The sequence below is a fragment of the Brachyhypopomus gauderio genome, chromosome 7 (genome assembly GCF_052324685.1).
Source record: "Brachyhypopomus gauderio isolate BG-103 chromosome 7, BGAUD_0.2, whole genome shotgun sequence".
Classification (NCBI taxonomy): domain Eukaryota; kingdom Metazoa; phylum Chordata; class Actinopteri; order Gymnotiformes; family Hypopomidae; genus Brachyhypopomus; species Brachyhypopomus gauderio.
In genome coordinates, this window is record NC_135217.1 from 27,639,811 (window position 1) to 27,657,310 (window position 17,500).

Below are 17,500 nucleotides of genomic sequence, written 5' to 3' on the forward strand. Positions count from 1 at the left end.
TCCTACACCCATACCAGAACCAAACCCAAAAACATAATATAACTGCCTCCTACACTCATACCAGAACCAAACCCAAAACCATATCACTTCTGCATCAGTGAAACCGCTGTGTTGACCATAGTCTGCCAGACAATTGAAAGCCAGTCAGTCCAATGGTCCTATGGTCAGAAACCTACCAGTGACAAACGTGTTGGAAAACTGATAAACTGTGCTTGCTAACAGATGGACTACAATTTGCACTGATAAGATAGAACAGGTATATGGTAGGTATTTTAATAAAATTACTGAGGAAAATTGGCGCCTCAAGAAATGGGAATTTGTAGTTTTCACACTGCGGTGGAATGCAGGTTTAACCCAGGTTGGCCACAGGTGTAAAAGGGTCTTTGCTACTACTGCATGTACAGTAGATGTACTGTACTTTGTGTAGAAATTGAAATAGAAATTGTGGGCAGCTTTTAGCAAACTCAAATTAACACTAAGAAAATTCGACAAACATTTGCAATTTAATGATACACACAAGAACCACTAGTTCTCCTTTTAATCCTTCTCTATTTCACATTTTAAATGACGTAGTGACTAATCTGTTGCTCTAAATTGTTCCAATCTTGACTGTCTGTTTGGTGTACAGAGATGCAGCATAAGTCTGACCTGTGTAGATATCTGTGTTCCAAACTACTTTAAAACAAGCTTGTTTCATTCAAATCCCAATTAATCTTTGCCTATTGGAGTCCTTGGTCAAAACTCTGACTCACTCTACAGTAGACAAATACAAGTAAAAGTAAGAAAGTATCTAAAACAAAATCTATAGTGGTTAACTTCTTCAGTTCTGTCCCACAAACATGTGGGCCTTATATATTACTAACTCATAAACAGTGTTATATGTACAAACATGTGGACCTTATATATTACTAACTCATAAACAGTGGTGTTATATGTACAAACATACTTCTACCATGTTCAGGTGTATGGTTTTCACCTATAGTTGGCCTCAGGTAAATCCCTCTTCAGTATCCAGCAAACGTTTGCCAGAGAGGGCATACTTTCCTTGACACCACTTTTCTGTACTATACATATATACGGATACAGAAAAATATACAAAACTATTGGTGACAGAATTCAGAACATAATTTCCTCTTAAAATTAATTGTAATAAACTTCTCATTACCAACTCTAAAAGTTGTACTCATTAAGGTACTTTTAATTCATTTAATTTTCATTTAATTTAAGAGGATAGTGGGTATGGTTATGACACAATGTTGTTTAAGGCAGATTTTTTCATTGCTCTTTATTTTTGTCTAAATCAAAGAGGCAGGAGACATCGGGGTGGGTTTCCCGAAACGTTCGTAGCGCTAAGTACTTCGTAACCTCGTATGAAACGTATGAGGTTAAGAAGTACTTAGCGCTAAGAACGTTTCCGGAAACTCACCCCAGGTCCTTATTTTTCTAAACTAGATCCTGAACCTGAAGGTTTTGATGTGGTCAGCATTCTACCAACAGCAAGATGTGGGACTGGTTAGCTAGATATCTATACTGCGTATTATAGTTGGGTACTGTGACATCTCATAGAGATAGTGAAGTAGATATCTATACTGTGTGTTATAGCTGGATACTGTGATATCTCATAGAGATAGTGAAGTAGATATCTATACTGTGTGTTATTGGGTACTGTGATATCTCATAGAGAGAGTAAAGTGTGAGTGCAAAAGAAGTGTTTGCTAACTGAAGCAAGTGAACGAAAAAGACAACTTCAAATAAACATATCAAAACCACTCAGCACAGACCGGTTCTTCGTTTAGGAAGCGAATGCAAATTGGGCATATATAATAAGGTGTTTAACAAAGGACATGTGTGCACTGTTCAGTAAGGAAACAGGGTGATTGAAAGTGGGAGTGTGATTGTTGTGTGTGTGAGGATGTGGGCGTGATGCAATCTGAATGCGAGCCGGACTGTGACAGCACCCCCACCGATGGCCAGGGGTGAGGGCAGCTTAGACGGTGAGGAGATGGAGTGGCGTGGTGGAAGGAGGCTGCCTGGCATCCTGCTTCTCTCCTTAGGACTGTACCATTCCTAATCCACCAGGTACTGGAGTTGACTTCAACATCTCTGAGTCCATAAATGGGCTCACTGCACAGGCAGGTTCTTTGTCCACGTCCTGAAGAGGTGGTGAGCTAGAAGAGCGACCTCCAGCCTCGAGCAGATCATAAACCATGGGTTTCAGAGCAGACATTAGAAACCATGGGTTTAAGAGCAGACATCTGAAACACCCATGATATCTTCAAGCGGATCTTAAATCATGGGTTTAGGAGCAGACATGTAAAAGCCTATGATGTCCTGCTGCTACGAGGTAAGCTGATGTAACGTGACCTCGTTGATGTGGTGTAGAATGGTGTAAGGGCCTATGTAGCTCAGGAGCAGCTTAGCAACGGGTTCCATTCTGCTGTCTTTAGTAGCCACCCACACCCCCTAGCTGGTAGGTAGGTGTTTCACCTCACCTTCAATCCGCTCTTCTTTTAAAAGCAGCAGTGGCCACTCGGAGTCTCTGATGTGTCTCCTCCAAAACACTCTCCCTGTATTCCAAGGATGCAATGGTAGCTGAAACCCTAGGATGCACCGAAATGGGGAAAATCTTGTTCCTGCACGATGAAGGGAATTCTGAGAGTATTTTGACCAGGACAGGCAAGAACTTAAAGTCTCCTGGCAGTCTCAGGAACTTATATACATCTTGGATGGTTCTCTCCTCCTGTCTTTTTGCTAGCGGATGATACTCAGAAGTGAGACTTACTGTGATACTGAGTTTGCCCAGGAACTCCTTCCAGCCCCTTGACATGAATTGGACTCTCTGGTCTGAGATGGATGTCCTCTGGCAGTCTAAATTACAAGAAGATGTGCAGGACAAGTAGTTCCACGGTTTCTACTGTAATGTGGTGGGGAGGGCTGGGAGAGGCACAAAATGGACCATATAAAAAAAGTGTTACTCCACTCCACTATTGTGAGTATGATGGTGTTCTCAGATGAGACTGGGAGACTGTTTATGAAGTTTTCGGCCAGTCATTGGGGTGTGGGCAGAGGGAGAAACTTTCCTATGGGTGGAATGTGGAAGTGTTTTGCTCTGAGCACAGAATGCACAGGATGTTATGTACCTCACATATCTTCCTGCTTAGCCCACCACCAGTAGCATGCTGCCGGGAGCTGGCCTAAGCATGCGCAGACTAGATGGCCTGTCCGGAGAGAGGTGTGTACCCAGGTGATGAGAGATTAGCAACTCTCCATCACATACAGCTGGTTGCGAGGGTGATGAGAATTTTCCCTGGAGATAGCATGGTCCAGATCCCAGCTAACGGAACCCACATAGCAGGAGGAGAGGATGGAGGAGGAGATGAGGAGAGGTTGGAGGAGAGGAGGAGAGGATGGAGGAGGAGATGAGGAGAGGTTGGAGGAGAGGATGGTCTCCTGGCAGGTGCACTTGGTTTCACCACAGAACTGATGGGAGAGTGAGTCTGCCTTGTTGTCTTTTGAATCTGGTCTGAATGTTATAGTGAAATGAAAGCATGAGAAAAATGCTGACCAGTGCCTGTCTGTCTAGAGTTAAGTCTTTTGGCACTTTGCAGATACTGCAAGTTCTTGCGTTTAGTCATTACAGTGAATGGATGCAGAGGGCATTTCAGCCAGTGCTTTCACTCCACAAAGACCAATTTCATAGCCAGCAGCTCTTCTACTCAGTAATTGCGTTCTTTGGGAGTGAGCTTCTTTGAATAGAAGGCAACAGGTTGCAGTATAGGCCTGTCTCCTGAGCACTGGGACAGGGTGGCTACAGCCCCACATCAGACAAGACCCCCTCCACAACAAAGGACTTCAAGGTTGCTGTAAGACAGGGGCCATGATGATGGACTTTGTGAGGGAGGCAAAGGCCTCCTCTGCTGCAGGATTACACTTTAGCATATTTTGTTGACTAAAAGAGATCTGCAAGGCAAGAAGGTCTGTTAGGGCTTGGCTGCTGTGGTGTGTTTTACTTTTAGTTTGTGAAGTCCAGAAGTCCTTGCCCATAGTCTGACATCTGGGTCATTGAGTCACCACCTCGACCTTACAGGGTTGCATTTGTCTGTAGGTCTTCTTGTTGATGTAACCAAGTTATTTCACATAGGTGAAACACACACTTCTCCAACTTGCAATACAAATGATTGCATTGCATGTCAGTCCAATGATGGTGACTAGGTCAGGATTTTGTTAATGAATGCCTTGAGCACTGAGGGTGCTGTTGCAAGGCCATATGGGAGGAACAAGTACTTGTAACAGTCAGAAGTAATGTAGGATGTAACCATCCTTAAAGAGGTGAAGCAGGGCTCAACCACATGTCCTTCCTGCTTTTGCACAAACTCAGAACAGCAGCTCATCAGGGTAGAGGAGCAGGCTACCAAGGCAGCTCCCCACACTGTAGGCCTCCCTGTGAGCTGACTGATGATGAAGGCCACATGGTCAGGCATACGAGGTCGGTAAGCAAAATACAGCGCGCATTGTACGGCGAATCCCTCACAACCTTCCAGGTACCCATTATAGACCTTGGGAAAGGGAGGGAAACCTGCAAAGGGAGAGCACCTGCCTCTGGGGCACAGCTCATAGACAGAGCCTCCACTGGCTGGCCCTGTGGTCCACAGTGGACCAGAGCTGGCTGATCTCATCTAGTTCTCACGGTGACACCTACCGATGCTGGAGCCTCACACCTCAGCTAAAGCAAGTGCACTCGGTTCGCTCTCAAGTTCTGGCTCTGCATTCTGGGACATCTCATAGAGACTGAGAAGCTTGAGTGCCATTTGGCAAAAGAGGCGTTTATTAACTCAAGTGAGCGGATGAAATAAAGACAACTCCAAATAAACATTGCAAAGTCTCTGAGCAAAAGCTAATGTCTCCAGTTTGGAAGCGAATATGAAGCACCGGAGGCATATCCGTATGGCCTAAAATAATAAGGGGGTTATCAAGGGCATGCGTGCACTGTTCAGTAAAGGAACAAGGTGACTGACAGCAAGGGAGGGATCGTGAGTGAAAATACTCACAGGAGATGAAACTAGACCCAATTGAAAAGATATTCATTCTTCTTTGGTGATTACTAATCAGATTATAGCACAAGTCAGGGATCTTTTTTTTAATTGTTCAATTAAGTCTTGCCCGTTCATTATTCGTTATATCAATTTTCTTCTTGTAATCTGTGGAGTTATTTTACTGCCAAACTTCAAGCAAAGTATTGTCACTCAGATCTTTACGGATCTCATTAACCCCCAGACATTTCAAAATACAGTTTGTGACTTCACCAGGAGTTGAACAAAATACAAATGTGTATTGAATTAAAATTGAATTGAAATGTAACAGGTAGAATGCACTTGAATCTAATGGAAAAAAGTTAATTGTTGGCATCACAAATGTACTCAAGTAAAAGTATATACCACCCTATTATACACCAACTTTTAAAAGTACAATTTGTTCAAAACGTTACTTAAGCAAATGTAACGGAGTATGGCATCATGTGGTGACCCACATGTGCTCCAATGAGCAGTGGCACCCACACATTTTTCATAGGGGTGACCAGATGGGACCGCTGAAAATCAACGAACACCCCCCCCCCCACCCCTACCCCACCCCCCAGTCAGAGTGTGATGCAGCGACTGGGGCTGACTGCCTGCCTTTCTAATTTGCTTTCATATTAACTTTAGCAATATATACACATATATATATATATATATATATATATATATATATGTTATTGATTGAAATGGACGGTACCTCATGTAAGATTGAAACAAATTATGCAGTATATTATGCATTTGTCTGTCAATTCTTGGTGTGTGTGTGTGTGTGTGTGTGTGTGTGTGTGTGTGTGTGTGTGTGTGTGTGGAGGGGGTAGGAGTTGTATTTGGGTGGCCAAGACCACCCACCTACCGCCCCCTGCTGCTCCTGCAAATGAGCACCATTTATAGGTCTATTTATACTCTCTATAGTCTTAGATGGACGGACAAGGAGATGGAAATATGGAGAAATATGGAGAAATGTGTTAAGGTGGTCATATGTTGTTTTCATCCTCATTACTCCTGTTCAGTGTTCAGTACTTTGTTGCCTCTCTGTATAAGGATGACATGTTTTTGAGGATCAGAACCACACATTTGAAAGTGACATGATGCAATCACAATGTCAGCTCCTGTGGTGTAGCAAGAGGATTAAAACCACCTGTATGTGCATGCATGCATGAGTGTAGGTCTCCTCTTATAGCTATGAGGAGCTAAATCATTATGGGTGCTGCATCATTTTTCTTCTGTTAATATGTTGAATTATTTTCTTCATTGAAGAATGGTGTGTGCAGGAATAGAGATCTAGTATTCTGATATTTCCCCTCACATAAATAACAAAAAAAAAACAAAAAAACAAAACTGTTTCTCCCCAAACATAGACTAAAGTAATTCAATTGCTGTTTTCAAAGGATGAAAATGGTGTTTTGTGATGGGGGTTTGAAGACACAAATATTAGATTATATAATTATGACAATGCATTTGTATGGCATTTATATTTTATCTAGGGTAAACCATTTAATTATCTTAACCAGTCATGTCAAGGTTTCATTCAGTCAAAAGTTTGTCCTAATGGATTCATTATTCTCTTTCTCTCACTTTCTCTCTCTCTCTCTCTCTCTCTCTCTCTCTCTCTCTCTCTGTTTTTGTCCATATTGAGGTGGAAAGATGGAGAGAAGGTGTGTGTGTGATTGGCCTTAGGGTAATAATACAATGACACAGTTCTATGTCTATCTCTGGATTGAGGACAGATCATCACTATAATTATTCTTGATCTCCTAGGACCCAATGGCTGGCCTGTTTTTTTTTTCTTACACCTCACACATTCTGACATATAGGAGAACACAAATATAGGAGAACACACAATAACACAAGGTAGAACATACACATGACACGCACCTTATTGTCTGGCTGTGTGTGTTACTCTTGACTGTAGACGTGTGCAGTCGGACAGTTGGACCGACAGCCGGACGATCTGTCCATTGTGGAATTTTCTGCTCAGAAAAGAAACGCTGCCCGATGCAAATATGAAGACTTCGTTTGGAATTTGCTTCGTGCTGCGCTGACAGTTTCTCCTGAAGTTGGTGTAAACTAAAGAGTCAGGAGAGGGGGTGCGAGGGGAAAATGTGAAGGGGAAAACTCAAGACTGCAAAGTCAGGAAAGACATGGAGAGAATGGAGGGCTGTGAAGGAGGGAGGCATGAATGACTGTAGAATGAATGGAAGTGCGAAATTCATTGTCATATAAATAATCCCCAGTGCATAAATGAAGGTGTTATCTGCATGTCAGGAAAGGTTTTTTTTTCTTCTCTTTTCGGTTTGCTTCTTTGAACACACTGGCACACTGAAGTGCTCTTATGTTTAAGCAGCTTGGTCCTTGTAATCTATCAGATAATGTCTGATGAGCTATTACAATCAGTAGGTTACGATTCCTAAGTTTTATGATGAAAATGAAAAATATGATCTTGTTTGATGCTGTAAATGGTATTTATGTGCTTGGGTACTATGCTCATCTTTTATACATGCACAGCAGTACCTGTTTGCCATACTGACTTCATCATTTAATACATTTGGGCATAAACTTGTCTGAGGTTATATTCTTCAACATAAATAGATTCTGCAATATTGTTATTGTATGTCCTGAGGAAAAACATTTACCTTTTATAAAAATTCCTCTTATCCACTCAAGCATGAAATGCGTCATTTTCTCATCTTATGGGCATCTAGTACCAGTCCTAATGTTGAACTATTAACAGTAAGTTGCTTTTATTTAGGAATCTGCTGATACTGACATGTTTTGATATCACAGCCATAGCAGATGGTGAACAGCAGCTCACAACTACCCTGTTCCTCTTAACCTCTCATAGCAGTTTCTGGCAATGTGAGAACTTCTCCAGCCTATATATGAATTATCACGAGAGAGAGAGCGTGAGAGAGTGAGAGAAGCAGCATTGGTGGGGGGGCTGAGAGACAGATGGGTAGAAGGTGGCGGGATGAGAGGTGATGAGAGAGAGATGAAAGGAGTCTGCCAGTGAGTTTGTTGGGAAGTTGGAATTCATTTTTGTTTGGCTGGGTGTTAGGTAATGTTTTTTTCTTTCTGTTACATGTTGCCGCCTCATTGCTTACAGTATAGTCTACACAACTGTGTATCCCAATGTCCATTTCCACTGATTCCAGACCTGTAGCCTGTTAAGATTGTATTGAATTAAAGACTTTTATTTTCCTGTAATGGTTCATACTGCCACCCGGGTTTGAATATACACCAGATGGACATTGGAGGTCGGTCCCGTCAGTCAGACGACTTCCTCCTGTGCGCTGTGGCTGGAACCAATCACATTCCACACCACTTGATTCCAATGTGAAACTGTACTGAACCCACTAGAGTTAAGTTATGACAAATATTATTTGGTAATTCTCAGACGAAATTTTGAGCGATTGCTATAAGCTCATTCAGCAGTAACTCAAGCACGTAAGCACTTTCAGTCACCCACTTCATATGTAAATCTATGACACACTGTATACTAAGTGCTATATAGGGAGAGAAACAAGGAGAGAATGCCAAGAGAGAAAGTGTTGGTATTTCATGAAAGGCTAGGTTGCTATGGGAACAAGACACGGTGTCTCTTTTCCCAAAAAGTATCCTTCTTTACTCTTTCCCCTTTCCAAAGCCCTTTGCTCTCTTTCCTCACTGTTGTCCAGTCTCCCCAGGTTGTCCGTGCACCCTCTCACTTCGCCCGTCTCTGTCCCTCTCAAGACATCTTCATCTCACCATCCTCCTCCTCCCATCCCGCCCCAACGGTCTCTTTCCGTCTCGCGCACGCTGTCTCTCCCACACATTTTAGCACCCTCTCCACCTCTCCGTTTCTCTCCCTCTGTTGTTCTGTCCGGCTCTATCCTTCTCTCCCTCCCCCTTCTCTCTCTCTCATCATCCTTCTTTTTAGTGCACACTTCTATTCTATTCTTTTCTCGGTTGTCATGGCAATAGGTTGGGGGCGTGCAGGAGAGAGGGAGAGAGAGAGGGAGAGAGAGTGGGTGTTTCGGAAGTGACATCTCTTGGGCAGTAACCTTGTTTCCTGTATGGTGTGTATGTGTGTGTGTGCGCGCGCATGTGTGTGTGTGTGTGTGTGTGTGTGTGTGGATGGGGGTGGTGGGGGGGGGCATGATTGCAGCAACAGTGACGCCCTGTGGCCAGTCGCGTTAGGTGACAGATTACAATGCCGGGCACACATGTCCAATTGAATATATGAAAAACATCCATTTATACAGTATTCTAATAAGTTGTTTAATTTTGCCGTATTGAAATGCCTGTTTTCTGTATGTGTGTTTTTAAAGTAGAAATACAGATTTGCCCTAGAGACGCAGTTCCTACAGACTGCACCATGACACATCCTTGGCATTTGCAGAATTGATGTAAGATCATGTCTTTGGCAGAAACTTAGCCTATAGCCTATCATACCACAGTTGCATTTTAGATGACTTTTTCCTCTCACATTTTTTGCGAGAATCGGGAAGGTGCATTCTAAAACTAAACTCATTTAGAAAACATTAAGATTTTTCGTTCTGTCTGTCGACAACTGTAAGTAGTATTTGCTGGTGGAGCGTGGACGGCAGGGCGAGCGGGAACGTTGTGCCTCGAGAGTGACCGTGGAGCTCGTGTTAGTTCATTACTCGCCCTGGGAGTCCTGAGCTGTTGCGTGAATATTCTCAGCTCGGATTTTAGAGCGCAGCGATGTGGATAATCAACCTCAACCCCCCCCCCCCGACGGGCTCCCTAATGACAACGCTGAGGAAGTCTGAGTCTGACTCGTTTTTCAACGTCAGCCCCAACCACCCCCGCCAAACGGACGACACAACTGGACCTTACCGCATATCTGTGATAGCACCCTAGTTGTAGTATAACACTTATACTCATGAAGTACACACTTATACTCATGAAGTACTGATACACAACATAGCCCAAACAGACTGTGTACACATCATGAAGAAAAATTAGCTTTTCAATTGGCAACATCAGCTTATGTGGCTCATTTAGCTCATTTTAGGTTTCTTTATAAATCCACAGGCAAGACATGAAATCATATGACGTATAGGCTAACCTACATACATATTTAGACATAAGAAGGAGGCAAAATCACCCTCTACTACGGAAAGGTGCTCAACCTGTAGGGGCAGGGGTCTCAGAGAGCCCAAGCGCTTTCAGTGTTTGATGCCATTTATTCATTATATATACACGAGCATCATTATACTTAATGAAGACAAAAGCCCAGAGCACGACCCCGCAGATCGGGTCTTCTCTTCAGGACCAAGCTAGATGTGACATGCAGTTTCCAAGGCAGAAGAGATTTCGCCTGGCTTAGCTTCAAGTGGACAGCATGGCGCTCTGTAGTGGGTCTTGTGTGCTCCTCCAGTGAGGACACACTCTCTGAGTGACCATGAAATTGTGTATTCATGGGATCGCTCCGCATATATCACATTGAGGTGAAGAATGGTAAAATGACGAAGAAGGACGCAGAAAATGGTTTCAAAGCGCATTTCACAGGTTCACTGCTAAAAGTGAAAAGGTATAAATGGTGAGGGTACTACGAATACGTGTAATTTTTATAAACATTAGCCTACTAGTTTACAGACAGATTACATTACATACCAAGTAATAACATGTCTAGCCCAGCATCCCACATTTTTCGCCACTTCTTGATTCACTTCACATTTTGTGTTCAACGTCGTCTGTTGAAATTAGGAATGCAGGGAAGGTTTGTGTACCTGAGGTGTGGCTTCACAAGTTGTAGTAAGTGTGAAAACGTCTCATCGTACCCTGTAAAAGTGAGGATATGATGTAAAAGGCTGCAGTGATCTCTTTATGGCTCTGGTATCGGTTGAGAGGACGTGGACGTGTTATAAGAGCAAAGTGTGCCAGGCTTCATTAGTGTTTCCCAGTGCTCACTGGATCATCTTCATTATAGAATTTGTTATAGAATATATATATAATTACTCGTTTCTATGTTGAGACAGTGAAAACCATGATTAGCATCAACCCAATAATGTACCAATGTCTGTGCTTCTCGGTCTTATATTCATGATTTAGATTTTCAGTCTTTCAAATCCTTTTTGCTGAAACACTTTTAATTTAAGCTAAGTTAATGCTACACCTCTGTTTACTTACTAATAATATTTTTGTTGTTGATTCTTTCACTTTCTTGATCTTGGTGTAATCTTTCACTGTTCAATGATGTGTTTTCTCTCTCTCTCTCTCTCTCTCTCTCTCTCTCTCTCTCTGTGTCTCACTTTAGATGCCAGGTATGCTGCCCCCCCCTCCTATCACCCCCAGGCCTCCTTTGCTGCGCCGTCGTACGAGCACTCTGGCTGGGACCCACGTCACGGCATGATCTCTGGAAATCAGCTCTACATGTTGGACCAGGAGGAGGTACTAAACCACAGTCCTCCCGACACTCTGCAGTGCTGCTAGGAGAAGTTGTAGTAATGCTCCACTTGTAGTGAAGGGTTATTTCATAGTAAATCTCTACAGGCTCACATCTTTTACTGGTTTACACAGCAAATAGAACACTAGCTTCCTGGCTATCAGTCCATGTGTATTTCAACCCCAACTACAATTTTCTGTAAGAGAAAGCAGCACTGTTATGTAACTGTGCTTATTTATTAATGCACTGTAAATCATTTCTGTGTGAATATGAATTGGAGAGAAGTCTATGGGGAGACGCTCGTGTTTTGCTGTGAACACTAATACATGACGTATAATGCATGCAGTGGTCCAGGTAAGAAATCTGCTGGCACAAGGAAAACTGAGCCCATGAATCACATTCTTTTCCCTGTGTAATTATGGCTATTTTGCTGTGTTTTCAGATAAGGCCACACTGAATAGATTCTAATCAGTCATGACAGGCTAATGAATGTCACGTCTGTAAAGATGGGCATGACAAAATATTCATGGTTTCCACTGATCTCCTAGTGGGGACAGTGAGTCCCTACTCACAACCACAAATATTTCATTGTGTGTGTGTGTGTGTGTGTGTGTGTGTGTGTGTGTGTGTGTGTGTGTGTGTGTATATTTGAATATCTCTGCCCAGCTTTTGCTCTTGAGAAATGATCTTGGCTTAGTATACTCCTTGGTAATTGGGGGACACTCCCTTGCTATACTTTCTTTCATAGATGAGTTGGTGCTTTGGGATTCTGGCCATGAGCTAACACAGATTGACTCAGGGGTCTCAGCATGACTCAGGGTTTTCAGCATGACTTCCATTGCATACACTGCATATGATGTAAAGTCTAACTACAGAACTGCTACAGTCTTCAACTTTATTCCCAACTCAAGCCAGCACAGCATTCAGCACCTGACACAACGACACAGCTGTTATGTGCCAGAGGCGCCATAAGAGGGAGCTAGAGTGCCACAGGTGACTTCCCGCTGCCGTGCTCAAATCCTACCGAGGCGTTGTGGAGGCTCCACGTGCGAACCTGAACAGTAACCGCGGCTGCTGCCCGGTACTTGTGCTGCTCAGGTGCATGAGCCGGACCCAGAGAACCGCTCCTCTGGCTGTTCTAGTAGCTGGCCCTGCACCGGGCCGCCGAATTAAGAAGAGTCGCTAGTAAACAGAATCGGCCTTCATGGCTGTGTTAGCTGCTTTCCGCTCTCCTCCCCATATGCTCCTGCTGGACGAAGTAGCAAACAGATTCATTAGTGTGGACACGGGCGGGGAGACGATGGTTTTTACTCATGGATACCGTCGTCGCAGCGTGTAAAAAGGGGCTCACAAGGATCGTTCATGACTGCTCGCACATATTCATGACCCATAGGAAAGAGATTACGCAACGAGCTCCTTGCATGAATCACTTCACAATATCCAACTGTTAGATTGAAATGTTACATGATGGACTGAAAATGGCTTTGTCATTCAACGGGGTGTCTGACATTCGGTCGGTTGAATCACTGTGTTGCAAAGAAACTAATACTGCAATTTGTTATCATAGGCTTTATGCCACAGGATGTGATAGATAGAACAGGTTTGATATTTAGAGGAATGAGTTTGTCAATCTTAATCACCATCTGTTTGTCTTCCTGAAAAACTTGCAAAACTGCATCTGCATTTTTCTACATTCACTTTTATTCAAATGATCTATGTACATCCTTTAGAACCCTTTAAACTAAGTCCCAATATGAACATCTCACACGTATCACCTTTAATACTCAGTTAATAGCTTCTTCCCAGCCAAAGCTTTGCCTTTTATTGACCATTAAAACCACAGCCTTAATCTCCTGGCAGTGTGATACTGATTCCAGCAGACCGGCCTGGACTTTCCAGGCTAGCCCCTCGGTTGCGGTCTGTGAGTGGCAGACACACAGGTCCACATGACAAGGTCCGACCTGCAGTTCGCGGCTGCGTTGCTCAGCGCCGGTCCAGTCGACGGTGGGGTGCCGTCGGCCCTGGCCCGATCGGTTAATTCCCCATTCAGGCAAAATGCATTACGCATCTGTCCAGCCATCACTATCCTTCCACAAACTCCACAACCTGACACAGCCAGAACTATTTAGATGACCCTGACACACAGCACCGCCCCTGATGTTGGACTTGGGTTGGCATGCCAAGTCACATTCAGAGTCCCCTTTTCCCTCTACCACGGCACAGTTGTTTCGTATCCGGCAGTGGTTGTGCTGTGGAGATGGTTAGAAAGCTGAACAGGTGGGCTGAGGGGGAGATCACACTGTAGAGATAGTGCAGGCATGTTCTACTCTTGTGGTCTCTCCCACTGTTTTGTCCAATTCCCCCACCCTAAGTTTTCTGGCAGATAACACTGAGCTATGTAATTGCTGTCAGACCAGTGCAGGTGAACAGCTGTAGCCTGCGCCTGCTTCGCTCTGTGCCTCTGAATCACACGCCTCCATTCATCAGAACCGTGCAGATGTTTCTCCCAGCATCACCTAGCCACATCCACTGAAACTGGGCTCAGCCATATTTACTTTGTATTTGTATTTACTTGGTTCACTTTAGAAATATCAGAACAGTTGAAAATCACCTTTGTCAGAAACAAGATTATCAAGGTATTTTGATCAAGGAATCTTCCTTCACACAGACTTTTTAATTGTGCAGATTTTGACGTCAGTTTCTTAACTAAATTTTTTGTTTTTTTCTCAATTGTTAGACCTTTAGAATTTTTTCGCTGTACCTTTCTATGATTTGGTCCTGCCCAGTGATGAAAATCTGAAATCTTTTGAAAAAAAAATTCTCCAAAGAAAAATATAATTTGTCAAAGTCTATTTATAGATTTGTAGATGGATCATTCTGCTACTAAAAGACATTTGGGGTTGACCACCACCAGAGGGTTCATGTCTATTGGCCAGAGAACTCCAGGCGTCACAACATCTGTTTCCAGACCAGCACAGATGGACTCTTCTAGATCTAGGAGTTTCTTACTGAAACCTTCCTGATGTATTATGCAGGAGCTGGAGATCGATCACATACACGCTTTGTTAAAGTTAACATAATCTGGCCAATTGGTCAGATTATATTATCTTTAATAAAGCCAGTGTGTGACGGATGTTTGTAGCATTTATTTATTTATAGATTTATATTTATATACATATATGAAAATGGTTTAGGTTGAGCTGGTTGGACATTTTGTACTGATGTCTTATTATTAGCATTTTCATGCTAGTCTAAAACAGTAAGGTTCAAGGAGTTCCTGCTAGACAGCATTTACCGTGCAGACTATGAACAGAACTAATTGGATCTCACTGAATAATCAAAATACCTCTGCCAAATATTTTGAGTCATTTCTTAAGCTTGGACCTGAATTCTCTGTATAGATAATTTCTGTAAAGCTGCTTTGTGACAAGATGGGTTGTAAAAATCGCCAATTCAAATAAATCTTAATTTCAAACTAAACTTTTACACTAAAGTGCCCATCACATACTCTTTTCTATAATCTGAGCAGAAACTGTAAAAGTGTATGTTGAAATGTTTACTGAAGTCTATATGGTACTTAATTCTAGATAACTGTAGATCTAGATCTAGATCACTCTGTAGTTCATGCTAAAGAAAAAAATAGATTTGGTAATGCTCACATTAAGATTCCTTCATCTAATATTAACTATCATTAACAATATATACTTCACTATAAAATGCAAGAATAATTAATAATAATTAATAATCAATACTGAGTAACACCTACTCTATCACTGTCGTGCTGTATTTTTGTCAATCACCATTTACACATTGATGTCATCTTCAGTAACATGAAAGCATATTTTGTGTTCTGCAAAAATAAAGTTACAAGTTTGTAAAATAGCCATTTAAGAAACAAAAACTGTATACAACTACAGATGTTTCAATGGCAACAGGAGAGTGCATGCAGCTGGCCTTAATGGATGAATCACTTTAATTAAAGTGAAAAATTGCTAAAATGCAGAACATGGTGCATATGGAACATTTTCAGACCCTTTCAAGTTATCCAAATTTTGGCACATTTCATATTCATTTTAAAATAGACTAAACTAACTTAAATCCCATCACCTAAGCTCAATATTCTTCAATTATAAAAACTTAAATATCCCAGATTTCTGTTATGATCATTTTTTATGATCATAAAATCTTAAAAATAAAAACTTAAATATCCCATTTACATGCATATTCAGACCTTTCACTTAGTATTTAGTTAAATCTCTTTTGGCAGCAATGACAGCTTCAAGTATTTTTGGGAATGATCCTGCAAGCTTGGCACATCTTTCTGTTGGAAGGTTATAACATTCATCTTGGCAGAATCATTCAAGCTCAGCCAGGTTGGATGGGGAGTGTCAGAACACATCCATTTTCAGGCCTCTCTAGAGATGCTATATTGGGATCAGGTCTGGACACTGGGCCACTCCAAGACTTTCACAGAATTTTCCCGAAGCCACCCCTGTGTTGTCTTGGTGGAATGCATCAGGTTATTTTGTTGAAATGCCCCTTTGCCCTAGCCTGATATCGTGGCCACTCTGGAAAAGATTTTCACCCTGGATTGCTATATTTTCTACAACAATCGTTGGATGTCACAGTAGGTCAGATCCCAGCCTGTGAGGGAGACGCCCATCCACACACACACACACACACACACACACACACACACACACACACACACACACACACACACACACACACACACACACACACACACACACTCCAATCTATTCCCTCTTTCTCAGTCACCCGGCTATTGACACTTACTTAACAGCTGTTGTTCTTTTGACCCCCATTGGTGTGCCCTTCTTAAGCCCACAGGTCTGGACATTCACTCAGTCCTCTGAGCCTACAGAAGGAAGGACTCGCTACACCCCTTTATTCTGTGCTGTCGTAGTTAAGTGTCATTATTGTTTGCGTGCCTACCGCACCTTTGACTGTAAGTACAGCGCCTACGCGCTACTCGTGTGTTGTAACTCTTTACCGGTGCTACGGACATTAAAGAGTATGAGACACCGTCTACACCGCCTGCTCTCTTAATCCCTCACAGTTCACTCTGTCCTGAATAGTCTCCCAGTCCCTGATTCAGAAAACTATCCCCACAGCATAGTGCTGTTACCACCATGTTAAGTTGTAGTGATGGTACTAATGAGGTTATACTTTGTGTCTGGTATCCTACATACAGTCCACTGAGAATTATAGGCCAAATAGTCCAAGCTCTGTTTCATTAGACAAGCAGATGTTGTTTCCTGTGTTCTGAGAGTTATTCTAATTCCTAAGTATGATCTATTGTTAACTGCGAGGCCTTGTATGGGCACATGTGTGCATTTCCTAAGTAATGGTCAATCAAGGCATGGGCATAGGTGACCTCTAAGTTGTTTTAGAAACATTTCAAGGATTATTGAAGGAAGAATGCACCATAGCTCAGTTACAATCATCATACCAATACACATGAATGTGTTATAAATAAAGACTGAAAAAAAAACTGAAATGTGATATTTCAGTGCTTTATTTTTAAGAAATCTATAAATAATTTCCAAAAACCAAATTATCCTTTGTCATTGTGGAGTATTGTGGGTGGACCCATGAGGAACAAATGAGTTGTGTCTATTTTAAGATTATTCTGAAGCATAAGAAAGTGTGGAACAGTTGAACAGTACTGAAAACTACCATAATATAAGAGTACAGACTGATATTACACACAGAACCTTCAGCTTTTCATGTTCTCATCTGCTTGCAGTCTGAAATTTGTTACAAAGTGCCTTAGTAGCCCATATTCTAGAGTCCCCTGATAAAAACCATACTGAAGAAGGTAAACCATAAAATCTTTCCAATATTGGACAAAATCCATAAAAGAACATATACAGCCCAAGAGCAGATGAGAACGGAGCTCTTTCCTCTGTCTTTGGGACCTTGGCCAGCACCATTTGCATGATAATATTATAGTAACTTGGGATTTCTGTGCTGAGGCCTGCATCTGAAAGAGTTTCAGTTTACCTAAAGC

General features: G+C 42.3%; 1 protein-coding gene across 10 annotated transcripts in view; it reads left to right on the forward strand.

The window, feature by feature from the left end:
• The window catches only part of syngap1b (synaptic Ras GTPase activating protein 1b), a 96,163-nt gene that overhangs the window by 11,473 nt on the left and 67,190 nt on the right, over positions 1 to 17,500 (forward strand). For all 10 annotated transcript variants that reach the window (XM_077012950.1, XM_077012953.1, XM_077012951.1 and 7 more), the window contains one exon: positions 11,338 to 11,471. In XM_077012950.1, the coding sequence (XP_076869065.1) occupies positions 11,338 to 11,471 (134 nt within the window). The remainder of the gene's footprint in view (positions 1 to 11,337; positions 11,472 to 17,500) is intronic.